Genomic DNA, 16,365 nt, shown 5'->3' on the forward strand with positions numbered 1-16,365 from the left:
TCAATTTCTTCACCTTTGAAAAAAGTAATTACAAAAAAAATTACACCATTAAAAAGGATATTAAACGGAGTACGTTTCCTGAAATTTGCTGTATATATATATATACAGAGAGAGAGAGAGAGAGAGAGAGAGAGAGAGAGAACAAAAATGTATAGAGAGAACGAAAATAAATAGAGAGAAAAACGATATATAAAAAACATAAAAAGAAGAATAAGAGAGAGAGAAAATAAGAGATAAAGATAGAAAGAGAAAGAGGAGAGAGAGAGAGAGAGAGAGAGAGAGAGTGAGAGAGGAATAAAAAATATATATAAAAGAGTTAAAGATAGATAAACAGAGGTGGAGAGAGAGAAGTTACCGAAATATATATAAATAGAGAGAGAGGAAAAAAAGAGATAGAGATAGAAAGAGAAAGAGGAGAGAGAGAGAACAAAAAAATATGTATAAAAGAGTTAAAGATAGATAAACAGAGGTGAGAAGACAGAAAAGTGATGGATAAAGTTAAGGAGAGAGAGAGAGAGAGAGAGAGAGAGAGAGAGAGAAAGAGAGAGAGAGAGAGAGAAAACAAACTATACAGACAGAGAAAATATATAAATATGTAGATAGAGAGCGAGTGAGAGAAATGGAAATAGTGTAAGTTAAATGAAGAGATAGTGAATGAAGAATAGAAGAAGAGAATGGAAAATAGATAATATAGATGATCAGATAAGTAGATAGACAGGTATATACGTAGAAAAAGGGGGGAACGAATGTGAGTTAGATATTGAGAAAATGAATGAGAAATATAAAATCATGGATAATATAGATAAAGAAATAAAGATAGAGACAGGAAAGAAGGGAAGAACGCTAAATATTGACATAGTTAATAAGAAACATAAAAAGAAAATAATATGAATAAACAGATAGAGAGGGAAGTAAAACTTGAGGCCCACAAAGATAAACAGTCTAATTATTATAATAGATAGATATAGTGAATGAATGAGAGAGAGGGGGAAGAGTATGAACGAGGAAGTGAGAAAGGGGTAAATTGAAAGACAATGAGGACACAGCCTGCAGACTGAGGAAGAAAAAGTGAAAGAAAAGAAATATGTACTTTAGGAGAGACAGGCGTTTCGCAAGTTTAAGGCTAATGTTAAAAATGTGTTTTAAAGTCGAATTTAAGTACTGCTTAATGCGGAAAATTTGACCGAATCTAGTAATTTAATAATGTTTGTACAAGAAGAAAATTGTTTTGAATCCGATTACCTCTACGTCAGATTCATTAGAAAGTTTTTTCATTCTAGTGATTTATAGCGTTAATAGTGCTGCAATTAGACAAGACACAAGGGGGAGAAAATGAAACGAAGAAGAGAAGTCGGAGTTCAGTGGATGGATTTAAAAAAATTCCCTTTTCGCTTTTTCCTCTGCCCGGTGTCACTCTCAACTCCGACCGCCAGTCGGGATGTACCTCTCCATATCAAAGGACGTCACCCTAATCGAAAGAAAACAAATCCCGTATCGGCTCGAGCCGGGGAGGTGCGTGTGACGTACAAGAACGTCCATCGGGGAGGAATGATTACAAAAAATGCAGTTCCCGTTATTTTTTGAACGGAGGGGAACATTAATTTCTATGTGGTGAAAGAGTGATGCTGCGGAGAGGGGCAGTAGGTCAGACGTCGGTACGGGGTGGGGCCTTTCTTCCTCGGTAGGGAGGGATTTGGAACCGTCTTCTGAAGCGCCATCCTCAAGACGAAGACAGTCGAAGACAGTGCCATCGACTTGGAGGACTAGTAGTACAGCGGCGGACGGAATTATGGCCAGTACGACGACGTCAGGCGATGAAGGGATTTTATCTAAGCTGTTCAGCTACTACAACTGGACACAGTCCCTATCAGGTCTCTATACTTTCAATCCTCAGTCTCATTAAAATTCGGGCTTGCACGGATAAAAATAATAATTCCCGTGCCGCCAAATTTGAACTCTTGTTTACACCGCTTCTTTCGCATGCATCCTCATCTCTCAGACAACAGCAGTTTACATCATTCTCGGAGCTGTTGGGCTTTTATTTAAACTCTCTTTAAATATTATCGAGGATTTTATTACCGCTTACGTTTTTTAGCATTAGTTTTAACAATATCCAAGGTGTCAACGTACCACCCCTGGTTTTCTCATAAACTAGACAACCTAGCAAAACTGAAATTTTTGTTTTTCAAATGGTAAACATTTTCATCTCCAGACTCATAAAGTCCATTCCATTTCATGAAAAATGTCGAAAACCATTTGAAAATCAGTGCCGAAAAACAACATTGCAGAAAAAACCGCAAAACCTTGGTTTTTAAGTAAAATTCTAGTTTAGCTTTTATATTTGTCACACGACACAATGTCATTGAACATTTATTTGTAATTTAAAAATAATTTAAGTCATTAATGTAAATATAGTTTTTCGAATTTTTTTACCCCAATAATGTTTATGCTCTGCTGTCGCGCTATTTCATTTCTAGTCGACGTATAATTTTCTTTCCCCTTTGCTAACCCGATTTTTCCTTTAGTTCTTATCCGAAACCCTATGACTTTAATTGGATAAATCATTCACAAGTGCTTTTTTTAAATAATTGAAATTTTTAAGAAAGTTCGCGTAAATTTGGTCTTTCCGTACCCGGTCCGCTTCTCGTTGTCGCAAGAGTGTGTTAAGTTTTTATAAGTCTGATATCAAGAAAACATAAGTACAACATTTGTTAGTCATATCGATCAAGTAGACGATCAAGCTCGGATACTATGCTGAGAAAAGTGATCATTCAAAAGCTGCAGTCTAGAAAATCAAGCCTAGATAATAGCGGTTGAAGGACGCATATAAAAGATAAATAGAAAATTAAATTAAAACGAATATTTTGAACGTATATTTTTGAAAGCCGATGAGTCGGAGGTCTCACCAATTGGCGAGCATAAAATAATTCATAAGCGCTGAGTTTAATAGGACCGTAAAACCCATTCTGGTCGAAATCTCCAGGGAATAGATTCTATTGTTCAGAAAAACTTTTTTTGAGAATTTGTTTCGAGTTGTTGCTGGGAGCATGGAAATCAAAAAATGAAGCTTACAATTCTTCTGTATTGCAGTGCGTCCATCCGACCAGATTTAGTCTTAACATAATCATAATTCTTAACTGTTTTATATTTTAAAACTCCTTTAAACCCTTTCAAATATTTAAGATTGGTTAGAGGATTTTTAGGGCAAATGGATTTTTGAAATTTTTTTGATGTGGTCAAGAAAGTCCAGGTCCTAGAAGTAGCTCACCTCATCAATAGGATGGCCATGCATCTATTGTACAATAATTAATCGATTATCTATCTAATAATAATCTTATCATAATAATAATCTAATATATTAACTACAATAATTTTGTTTCGAGTTATTGCGCAAAATTTTCAGCAATGAATATTTAAACCGTTCTTTTTTCTTTAGATGAGAACAAGAACACTTAGGGATTTTTATCACCTTACATTCAATCAAGATTAAGACTTTCTGCCCTTTGAAATCGACCTATTGGTCGAACCAAAATAATAATTCTGAGGATGGCTGGGGGCCAATCTTTAATAAATACCTAGTAGAGGCCGGCAGAGAGGCAATAAGAAAATTTACACTATTAATGAATTTGTTTTTTTACTCAATTCTTTTGGAAAATATTTTCCAAATATTTTCGTAGAATTAATGAATTAAAGTGATCTCCTGTCTGTTTCTGAAAACAAAACTATTACTACTTCTGTTTCTGCAGAAAACTATTTAGAACGGATCAGGATATTTTAAATTAAAAACAATATAATTTTTCCGTATAGAATATTGTTTCTTAAGAAATGGAATCAACATTTTCAAATTTATTTGTATTAAATTTAATACATTTACTTGATTTCTTACCGGTTTGTGCAGAAAACTATTTAAAATTGGAACGGAGCGAGATATTTTAAATTTAAAAAATACAGTTTTTCCAAACAGAATATTATTTTTTAAAAGAAGGAATCAATATTTTCAAATTTATTTGTATTAAATGTAATACATTTGTGTGATTTCTTACCGGTTTGTGCAGAAAACTATTTAAAATTGGAACGGAGCGAGATATTTTAAATTTAAAAAATACAGTTTTTCCAAACAGAATATTATTTTTTAAAAGAAGGAATCAATATTTTCAAATTTATTTGTATTAAATGTAATACATTTGTGTGATTTCTTACCGGTTTGTGCAGAAAACTATTTAAAATTGGAACGGAGCGAGATATTTTAAATTTAAAAAATACAGTTTTTCCAAACAGAATATTGTTTCTTGAGAGAAGGAATCAACATTTTCAAATTTATTTGTATTAAATTTAATACATTTATGTGATTTCTTACCGGTTTGTGCAGAAAATTATTTAAAATTGGAACGGAGCGAGATATTTTAAATTTTAAAAATACAGTTTTTCCAAACAGAATATTATTTTTTAAGAGAAGGAATAAATATATTCAAATTTATTTGTATTAAATGTAATACATTTATGTGATTTCTTGCTGGTTTGTGCAGAAAACTTTTTAAATTTGGAACGGATCAAGAGATTTTAAATTTAAAAAAAATACAATTTTTCCATACAGAATATTGTTTCTTAAGAGAAGGAATCAACATTTTCAAATTTATTTGTATTAAATTTAATAATTCCACCGATTCGGAATACCTTTTTTGGTGGACTTGGAGTCATCAGTCGACAGGACAATATTTTCTTCTGTATCCCAAATCGACATCCTGAAAAGGACATTAACCGTCTAGGAAAATCAGTGTCCCGAGTCCTTGGACGAGATGAGAGCGATATGGTTCAAAATTGTATGATCTGAGGACCTCTCTTATCTTGTTCTTTGAAAAACCTAAAACTTTTCCAGTCTCTTGAAGGTAGGATTGCGGATTTTCGAGAGGATACAACATAATTTTTAGTTCTTCATCAAAATGGCGTGGCCGGTTTCTTGGTGCTCCTTCAACGGATTCACATCTCTTTTGCATCACGAAGAATCGATTTGTGGTTCACCAGGGAGCGATTAGGAAAATTCCGGAAGCACAACTCGACTGCGCGACGAGCTAATTCATCCACTATCAATGAAAATACCGTACATATCAACTCGTCTTCATATAAGCTCTTCGGCTCATTTTGACTGAGCTATTGAAGAATTTATCTTTTTATGTAAGGTTTATGTTGAAATGAAAAAGCTAGTGGCACGAGCGGGCTTCGAACCCACGACCTTCGGCTAAATCCGCCGCTACTCTGTCACTTGAGCTATCGTGACTTCGACTTAGCTGAAGTGGTTAGAGCAGCGGCGTATTTAGCCGAAGGACGTGGGTTCGAATCCCGCTCGTGGCACTAGCGTTTTCATTTCAACCAAAACCTTACATAAAAGGATAAATTAATTGAAAGAAATAATTTGATCAATAGACCACTAAATACAATGGATTTATTGAAGAATATTAAAGTACATGAATGTAAACAAAAGTTGGAATTTAGCTCTAATGCATTTCATATTGTCTAAATCCAATAAGACCACTCGTGTAAACAATATCAAAACAACCATTGATAATGTCAAGAAAAAAATTACAAACCTAATTATTGAAAATACTTATGAAGGAACGCAGATGTTCAAAAGACCCACCATCATCACCCAAGAAATTCATGAAACCGACTAGCACCAAAACAGCAAATAACAATACTTAATAATAAAAACGAAATTAGCATATTTCTTTTAGCATACTGTGCCATGAATTTGTTATTGTTCGACCAATTTAATATCTAACTGCGCCAGCGTTTTCAGTTTAAAAATTCCTTTAAAAACAGTCGGTAGAAACGTATACGTCCTCATTTAAAAGTTCAAACTAGTCCTGGTTCTGAAATATCCTGATAACACATATTTTAAAAAGCAGTAAAAATTTAAGGCTACTAAAAGAATATTAAATACGATTTTTTTTCGTTTTTCGATAACGTTACTGTTCAAGAGCGTAAGAGCAATTCAGCCCGGCCATCTAAAAAAGACATCCTGCATTTTAAATTTTTAAAAAATATGTTTTTCCAAAGTGAATTTTGTTTTTTAAAAGAGGGGCTCAGCATTAGCAAATTTATGCAAATTAAATTTAATTAATTTAATTGATTTTGATCTGTTTCTCCAGGGAACTGTATAAATTTGGAACGGATCAATATATTTTAAATTTACAATAATAGAAATATGCCGTTTTTTTCATAGTGAAATCTCTTTTTTAAGACAGAGAGAATCAGCATTTGCAAATTTCTGTGTATTAAATTTAATGAATTTAAGTTATATTTACCTGTTTCTGGAGAAAGCTATCTAAATATGAAACCGATCAACGATTAAATGAAAAAAATTCAATTGTTCTAGAGTAACTTTGCGTTTTAAAAAGGGAATCAGCGTTTTCAAATTTATTTGTATCAAATTTAATTGATTTTTTACGTGTTCCTCCAGAAAACTATTTAAATTTGAAACGGATCAATAGAATTTAAATTTTTCAAGATTATACAATTTTTCTATAGCGAATTTTGCTTTTTAACAAAGGGAATCAGCATTTTCAAATTTATGCGTATTAAATTTAATAAATTTAAGTGATTTTTACTTGTTTCTGCAGAAAACTATTTCAATTTAGAACAGATCAATAGATTTTAAATTTAAAAAATGCATTCTTCCACAGTGCATTTTATTTAAAGAAAAGGAATCAGCATTTGCAAATTTATTTGTATTAAATTTAATACATTCACGTGATTTCTTGCCTGTTTCTGTAGAAAACTATTTGAATTTAGAAGGGATCAGAATATTTTAAATTAAAAACAATACAGTTTTTCTGTATAGAATATTGTTTCTTAAGAAATGGAATCTACATTTTCAAATTTATTTGTATTAAATTTAATATATTTTGTGATTTCTTACCTGTTTCTGCAGAAAACTATTTAAATTTGCAACGGATCAAGATATTTTAAATTTTAAAAAATACAATTTTTCCAAACAGGATTTTTTTTAACAGAAGGAATCAACATTTTCAAATTTATTTGTATTAAATTTAATACATTTATGTGATTTCTTACCGGTTAGTGCAGAAAATTGTTTAAAATTGGAACGGAGCGAGATATTTTAAATTTAAAAAATACAGTTTTTCCAAACAGAATATTGTTTCTTGAGAGAAGGAATCAACATTTTCAAATTTATTTGTATTAAGTTTAATACATTTATGTGATTTCTTACCGGTCTGCGCAGAAAACTATTTAAAATTGGATCGGAGCGAGATATTTTAAATTAAAAAAATACAGTTTTTCCAAGCAGAATATTATTTTTTAAGAGAAGGAATCAATATTTTCAAATTTATTTGTATTAAATGTAATACATTTATGTGATTTCTTGCTGGTTTGTGCAGAAAACTTTTTAAATTTGGAACGGATCAAGATATTTTAAATTAAAAAAAAAATACAATTTTTCCACATAGAATATTTTTTCTTAAGAGAAGGAATCAACATTTTCAAATTTATTTGTATTAAATTTAATACATTTATGTGATTTCTTACCGGTTTGTGCAGAAAACTATTTAAAATTGGAACGGAGCGAGATATTTTAAATTTAAAAAAAATACAGTTTTTCCAAACAGAATATTACTTTTTAAGAGAAGGAATCAATATTTTCAAATTTATTTGTATTAAATGTAATACAGTTATGTGATTTCTATTTAAATTTGAAACGGATCAATAGAATTTTTCAAGATTGTTCTATTTTTCTATAGCGAATTTTGCTTTTTAAGAAAGGGAATCATCATTTTCAAATTTATGTATATTAAATTTAATAAATTTAAGTAATATTTTACTTGTTTCTGCAGAAAATTGTTCCAATTTAGAACAAATCAATAGATTTTAAATTTTAAAACTTTTTTTGCAGTTTTTGCTTGGCGAAAGAGAAGGAATCAGCAATTTCAAACTTATATGTATTAAGTTTAATAAATTTAAGTGATGTTTTACTTGTTTCTGCAGAAAACTATTTAAATTAGGCACAGATTAATAGATTTTAAATTTAAAAAATGCACTTCTTCCATAGTGATTTTTTTTTTAAATGAATCTGCATTTGCAAATTTACCACATCGGCCAATAAACTTTGACAAATAATCATGATTTACAGCGTTATAAACGCTTATACTGCAACGGCCTCAAGCGCACAATAACTTACGATCCCTAGCATACATATTCAACGATGTTTTACAACACCGTTCTTCAGTTTAGCCATAATGAAAACCAAGCAAAAGTTTGCAAAACGTTTTTTCGGCAATTTCATAGGTCCACCATGGTCCAAAGAAGACAGAGGTCAATAAAACGATCGACCAAATATTTCAAAACAACTTGATTTTATTATTTTTTTTTAAATTTCAATAAATATTAGTCTAAGGACCTAGTCTATCCTAGTCTAAGGACAAACCATACCACTTTTATTTTACAAGTTAAGTCCACTCTAGTATGATTTTATTTCATTAATACGCTCATAATGGCTAGCAATACGTATCATTTACTCCCCTACTTGAAGTTGATAAATAAATTAAAATAATGATGTGTATATATTATATTACAACCAGATCAAAAAAATTTTTAGGGATATTTACTAGTAAAAACAAACAGTAATACGTTCATTATACATGAAGAAAGACAGACTTAACAAAGATTTCCTTGAGTTACACCTAAGCGACCTTATAATCAGCGAGTGTAGACGGACCCATAGCCGTTTCAGCGGTACAGTCTGATAACGTTATATGACTATAGCCGCATGTTAAAAGTATTAATTTTACTTAGAGTCGACAATGGGCTGAGAAAAAGTGTCCAATATTGCCCAAACATTATCTGCATATCTATGTACCCCATAATAATTAACCCCCTTTCGGAAAAATATTGAGAACAAACGTCCGAAAGAAAACTCCCGTCAAAAGAAAATTCCGTAGCACGTCGTAGGCAAGACTTTCGAGCCCTAGAACATCTCGACTATGCAAAAAGAACTGAAACCATTGGACAAAAAAGTACATATTCAAAATTGTGAATAATGACAATAGCTGGTGAAGAAAAAGCCCAAAAAAAAATTTGGGGTCATGAATTTTTTTTTCACATCGTAACACGTCAGTACATAACGTTTAAACATTTTTACAAAATAACTATTCAATGTTTTTGCCAATGATTTGCTATGAGGTAGTCTGATCTTTTTAAAAATTCGTTCTTGATTGATCGCAGAATAGTTTGAAGATCTAGTTGAGTGTAAGCAGACACTATGTCGTATAATATGATATTTAGATATTATGGGCGTAAAAGTTTCATAAATTTTATTTTCTAAATAATCCGGTATTAGATAATGTAGGGGGAGTGGACAATTATTTAATAAAAAAGAGTCCCGATTGCCATGAAGTAGCTCGTCACATCAGAGAAATATGGAGATTTAATTCAATTTTTAATCCATATTTCACTCCACAATGTTGTTTCCTGAATTAATCGGCCTTTTTAACGCTAACCCAACCATACCTAACCAAACACATATCTAACTCTATCTAACCTAATCTTAACCTTGCCTAACCTAACACGTCCCTAACTCCAACCCTAACCGAACATAACTCAACCCAACATTAACCGCAAAATCGATGATGCGAGAATGGTCAGCATAACCAAAGTTGTATATGCTAAACTAACCTATCCCAGCCCGTGGGCACTCCCGGTATCTCCACAATTATGTTGTAATCTCAATAAAACGTCTTCTCTAACCCTACCTAACCTAACAGGACTCCTGGGTAACGCGAAAACCAGTTACAAATTTTGTAATGTTTCTCGAACAAGCGTTTCAAATTGTCAAATAAAATTCCAAATAATGTGGAAGTCTGTCCCTGATCGGCCACCACAGTCTTTTAAAAAATTTAATATGTCAATCTGGTAAATTTCTGTCCCCCCTTGTCTTATCATCGCCTCTGATCATTTCGGTCCGTGTGTTCTCGCTGTTTCAGGTTCTGGGATAAGTTTTTAAATGTCACAAACACCATGGACACATGATTTTGCAAAATTAATTAGATAACTTGTACCTTTCCTTGAATAATTTTCCCGCTGTCATTTTAAAGTTTTTAAACTCGTCATCTCGTCATATCAATTAACGATATGGACCGTCTGAACAGTATATCAAAACCTCTAAATAAAAAGGAAACTGTTTGCATAAAATCAAACCAAAAAATTACATAAGGATGTTATAAACATTCTAAACACATCACTGTGAAATTGAAAATCACAGCTTTAAAACACTGTCTTGGACTTTTTTTATGCCTGAAAAATGGATGCTTATTTTTAGAATAGAAAACATTTTTATACTGCTACCTTTTTTAACACAGATGTCTTTTTAGGGCTGCATACACGAATTTGGTTAGCCTGACCATCCTCGCATCAACGATTTTGAGGTTAGGTTGGGTTGAGTTATGTTAGGTTAGGGTTGGACGTTTTAGGTTAGATAAGGTTAAGATTAGATTAGATTAGATAAAATATTTTTTTAGCGTTAACTTTTTTTAACATGGAAACGGTTTGGAGCTGGATATACGAATTTGGTCTGGTAATTTTCGCGTCACTGTTGTGTTGAGTTAGGTTGAATTAAGAATGTTAGGGTTGGAGTTAGGGACGTGTTAGGTTAGGAAAGGCTAGGGAAAATGTTTTTATACCGCTAACTTCTTGAACATCGATATGATTTTGGGCTAAATACACGAATTTGGTTGGTGTCATCGATTTCGCGTTAGTGTTGGGTTAAGTTAGGTTAGGAATGGTTAGGGTTGGAGTTACGGACATGTTAGGTTAGGTAAGGTTAGGAAGGACGTTTCATTGAGAAAACAACATGGTTGAGGAATGAAATAATTATTAATACAATCAGGTCGCTGTTTCTTCATTTTATAATGATTTCTTTTTCATACCGACCACATTTCTGATGATCTACTATTGGGTTATTTAAAAATGAAAATTTTATAACCATACGAAACGTGGAAGAAATGGTCTAACTGACATGATGATTAAATTGTTTTAGGGAAATCTAGGCTAAAAATTGTCGCTTTTTCTTCACCAGCTATTGTCAACATTCACAATTTATATATATAAATATTTGTACAACGGTAATAGATCTGTTTCCTTAGTTAATTGTAAGATGTCCTGGGTTCGAAGTCATGGCGTTCATGTACGATCTACAGAATTGTGCGTTGCTTTTGGAATTTGGAATTGAAGAACGTCAACGTGATTACGAATCTAACCAAGCCCCTCCAATTCCTCATTTGTTCTAAACTAAATAAATACATTTGGAAGCAACGGGAAATATTAATTTTTTTTGACAGCTTGTACAATAAAGGAATGTACATGTACCGTTGTCTGACGGGAAATCATATTCATCGAATGATAATAAAGTCTATAGGCGGGCCCTTTAAAGGACAGATATGGTTAAGAATGTGATTCCTTCGCTGTGTGAGCAATAAAATAATATATGCTTATGAACTTGAGTCTAGACTTTTATGATAGTAGTAAACCCAAATAGAAAAGGGGTCGCAATTAAACGAGATTTATTACCTTTTGTTATTCCTTTTCCATGCATCCTCGCTGGTAGTTACAATTTACAAACACTGTAATTTCAAGTTGTTTTTTTAATTTAATTAATATAATAAGTGATAATCACTTGTCAATTATGCCAGGGTATATCGTCATTTTCTTTTCATAATGATGATGAGGGTAAGGAATAGAGTTATAAGATAAGGACATATATATAAAATATTCCCCAAGCACCGCAACCTTGTGGGTTATCGCACCTTTTTTTAGCTCCTCGATGCAGTTCAACTGACTCGAATCTCTTTTTTAAGAAGGATAAGGCTGCTGCAATTCTTTTTTCAGGGTCTTCTTGGTAATAATGGGATCATCTTGAATTTATGTTGTGTATGTTTTCTCATATGCCAGTGACCGGTATAGAACCATTCCTCTTAGTTTTAGTCTATTTAGCTGAATGTTGCCCAGTTTTGACGAGGGCTCTTTAACCATGGGTTTACTATATCTGGTACCTCTAGAGTTTGTCGATTTCTCTTCTTTTTTTGTTGTTAATCCCTTGGGAAATGGAGGTCTTATTTTCGCCAATGTAGGTTCGGGGTCTTAGTGTTGAAGATCTTCCTCTTTGTCTATTATTTAACCTCCTATTTGTCTATTTGTTAACTTCTAGAGTTGGTCCACTTTTGTTTCCTGTGGACTCATTCTGAATCGGAGGAGTCTGTTTGATCTTCTTATACCAATTATAGGTTTTAGACCTTGGTTTTGAAGATCTCTGGCTTGTTTGACCGTTTGTTAACCTCTAGAGTACATCTATTTCTCCTTATTTGTGTGAACCTTGACCTTGCAGATCCTCTGACCAGTTTGCCTGCTTGTACAATGTCAAAATTCCTTTGTACCCTGGTACCCAAGATATTGTCAGGTTGTTATGTTAAATTTTGGATTCATTCACCGACACATTTTGGATGTGAATATGGATGGCAGTTTCTTCTTCGTTGGATAACCTTTGGATGTTTGGACCAATGAGGTTATCCTTGAATATACGTTGTGTAGATGTTTTCTCATATACCAGTGGCACCATTACTGCCTGGGTTTTACCCTGTTTTTCTGTAGGTTTACTGTGTCCAGCATTTCTATAATTCGTCCATTTATACTTTTATCTTGTGCGGACCTACTTCAGAGTAGGTCTCAGGATGGATTGACAATATCCTAATTATATTCGTTCTAGGCATACAGTTGATATAATAGATACTCTGTTCAGTTTGTTTGGCACCGAGGATATTGTCAGGGTGTTATGTTTTCTCTGGTTTTAGAGGTTCTGGATGCATTTACGGACACATTTTGTATGTGATTATACGAAGCAGTTTCTTCCTACTCTTTACATAGCCAAAAATGAGTTGATCATCGTTGGAGTTCGTCCGTTTCTCTTTTTGTCTCGTGTACCCATTCTGAGCTGGATTTGGTTTATAGGTTTTCCGTCTATAGTTGCTCTTGCAGATCCTTTGCCCAGTTTGTCTGTTCGTACATTACCCGTAAATTCCTATGTGCCCTAGGACCCAATATATTCACGACTCAGTCCTAACAATGACAAAAAGACAATGTCCAAACAATGTTTGACAAGGTCAAAGGAGTCCTTTGGCAATGCTAAGACTGAATCGGTCTTCAATGAAATTTGAGATGGCCTGTAAAAAACTTAAATATGCCAATCTGTAGGCAAATTTAAGATGGTTTTGACCTGATGATGACCTTAAAATAGGTCGAATTTGCTTTTTTCTTCAAGGCCATACCTTGATCCAGATTGTTCGTGAGTGAAAAATTGTTCGATACTTCTAATATTGAAAACCCAAGATATTGCTAGTTTGTTGACTCCTCAGGTGTTGGAGGTTGTAGGTTTTGGATACGATATTTTGACGTGCTGCTTTTAGACCCGCTTGGCTATCTCATCCTATGAGGATTTTTTTTGTAAGCACGTTACAAGATTTTCTAGGGTACAGTATTTCTGTTTAAAAGACCGTTGTGTACTGACCTAATGAGTTTGACTGTTCACCTTTTTGGTTTGCTCCATACCTGACCCGGATCGCAGATTTTGAAGTCATCTGTATACCATAACTGTATTCGTTTTTCTCCTGATATCTTTGTACTCAGTAAACATTTTTTTTCTCGGTGTAACCTCTTTATATTTTCATCTACTGACTTCACGCGGGTCTTTGTTAATTGAAAGATTGACTAGAATATTGTGCCGTTGTACTTGAGCTGGTTATGAAGGGTATTTCAGTATAAAAACCTGTTCTATTGTCTTCGGAATCGTTTTGCATGCGATTTCTGTCAACCGCTATCTCGACGCGGTTTATTACCGACGGTCGTGACAACCCTTGAGTGATGAAACGGACCTTTCGATACTTTCTTTGTGGCTGCGATTGAATGGAGGAAGGCGCCGGGAGAACAAAGCCGGCACATAGTCGGTTTTCTTTCTTGCCTCTTGAAAAGGTAGGTCATATCAGCTAATGTGGTCTCTCTCTCTATCTATCTCTATCTCTCTCTCTCTCTCTCTCTCTCTCTCTCTTTTTCTTTTTTTTTTTTAATTGAAGCTGATCGATGTATTTGTATTCATTCAAGATGTTACGGCTCAGCCAGGGACTGTTTTTTATAAATGGCGAGAAAGTTTATATGGTCTGGCTTATTTCACGGTTTTTTATGGCATCTAGGCAATCATTCTTTTAATAAGAGTAAAATGTATAAGCAGAAATGACAAACTAGTTTGTCAACATTTTCAATAGTCATACAATCATTATTTGCTAAAAGCCTGTGTAATCCCAGTTAACAAGCATTACAAGACAAAATCCTCCAAAGGGTGTAGTCGTTTTTTAACGATAAAGTCAATTTAATTTACATATTGCGAACAACATCAAAAACCAATTACTGTTACACATTAAACACAGAGCCAAAAGTACTACAATAATTGCTTCAGTTTTGATTGAGCATTGACATGAAAAATCCGATTCCTCTTGTGGCCGGCTGAGAATTGAACATGTAGACGTAATGGTAGGGGTAATATCTGCCCCCTGTAAAAGCTATTTATCCCTTTCTGTACCTATAGCAAACCGTTGTGTCCTAGTTAATCAAAGAATCAGTATGCACGGTTTTAGTCTTTGAATTTCTTCTACGGGTATCTTGCACATCCCAAAACACTTCTTCCTAAGGCAAGTGTGGCACCAGTTACGTACATATACCAGGTAGGAATATTAGGTATATACACCAGTAGATAATTGGTCTGCTCTCCTTTGCAGTGTTATACCAATTTCCTTCATATTCCCATTCAGTCTGCAGTGCCCTGTCGAGAATCAGGATTTGAAGTTTTTCCTGCTTNTAGGATACCTATCAGCCTCCTAATTCCCCTCCTAGAGTTAGAGAATAACCATTTCGCTTCTTTTGGTTTGATTTCCTTCAGAAACTCCTTCGATTGCCTATGTCCGGGGGACATATTCCATTCTTTAAGGATTTGTTTCATGCCCCAGCAACTAAATATTAGGTATATACACCACAATATTGGTCTGCTCTCCTTTGCAATGTTATACCAATTTCCTTCATATTCCCATTCAATCCGCAGTGCCCTGTCGAGAATCAGGATTTGAAGTTTTTCCTGCTTCCTTTGATACGTTCGGCTGTTTCGCTCGGGGTGAACATTTATAAAAGATGACTTATTCGAAAGTAATTGAAAAGAAATGAATTCCAGGGCCGTTAACCTTTTAAAATGAGAAACGGTATGCTTTGGCTTGGGCGCTTAGAGAATAAAACACATTCCAACTTGATTTATATCGCTATTGATAATTAGGCACGGATTCCCTTTTGCCAGTCATCAATTGGTTTTCTCCTTTGACAAAACTTTCTCTGAAAACGGACCTTTTACGGAAAGCAATGAAGCGTACTTATTTTAATTTTAATTAAATAAAAGTTCATTTTTTCTTAATCAAACTGTACACGATGAATCAATCATCGTTGAACAAGTAAAAATTTTGAATTTATTTAACTACTAGCTGTATAACACGGTTAAGAAATCAATGATCATACCATTACATAAAAATGGCTTTCAAGGGAGAAATTACTTAATAAAAAATAAACTTATTGCCTCTAATCAATATGGGTTCCAGCCTGGCAAATCTTCAGATCAAGCTTTATTTGATATATCCCACTTTATAATGGAGAATCTTGATAATAACAGACATGTACAGGCAATCAATCACACTGAAAGAAAATAATAGTGAGGTCACCGTCATCTGGATCCCGGGTCACGTTGCCATTGAAAGGAATGAAAGAGCGGACGTATAAAAAGAGAGAAGAAAAGAATTAGTTGGGACAACTGGCAAATTTGCTGCATGACTAAGATCGAAAAGCTAAAAGATATCAAACGCACAGTGAAACCATGAGCATTGGAGAATTAAAAAAAAAAAGGAATAGAATAATGTTGATCAGCCTGACGATTGACCGTAGCCAGTTGAACGTGCCATGGGCACCTCAGCAAAAGAACGAAGCGGTGCTCACTATAAGGACAGTCACTACAAAGCATATAATATCTGACTATTAACTACTGCAAGAATACTGGAAAAAGTGCAACTTATCTTCCGACGACAGAAAAATATTAGGCCCTAACAGAGACATCAGAGATACATTATTTGAATACCTAAAATTAATACAAGTTTATAGTTGCATATAGAAACCCCTTCATACTTGGTTTACACTGGGATGTGACTGTATTTATTGACAAAAATGTTTGAGTGTGTGTGGCGAGTCTCAGACGAAATTTAGAGTATCCCTCAGACCCGCCAC

At 33.6% G+C, this 16,365-nt stretch overlaps 1 protein-coding gene across 4 annotated transcripts in view; it reads left to right on the plus strand.

Moving 5' to 3' along the window:
* LOC106664703 (elongation of very long chain fatty acids protein 4) overlaps window positions 1–16,365 on the plus strand; it is a 109,717-nt gene that overhangs the window by 89,377 nt on the left and 3,975 nt on the right. Inside the window, exon 1 of one of the 4 annotated variants that reach the window (XM_014390639.2) lies at window positions 1,585–1,871. The exons of 2 other annotated variants lie outside the window; for them this stretch is intronic. In XM_014390639.2, the coding sequence (XP_014246125.1) occupies window positions 1,790–1,871 (82 nt within the window). In that variant the 5' untranslated portion in view covers window positions 1,585–1,789. Of the gene's footprint in view, window positions 1–1,584; window positions 1,872–13,410; window positions 14,029–16,365 lie in introns of those variants that run through there. One more of the 4 variants, XM_014390644.2, reaches the window with a different exon arrangement.

Source organism: Cimex lectularius, unplaced genomic scaffold (genome assembly GCF_000648675.2).
Source record: "Cimex lectularius strain Harlan isolate CLEC.00 unplaced genomic scaffold, Clec_2.1 scaffold154, whole genome shotgun sequence".
Classification (NCBI taxonomy): Eukaryota; Metazoa; Arthropoda; class Insecta; order Hemiptera; family Cimicidae; genus Cimex; species Cimex lectularius.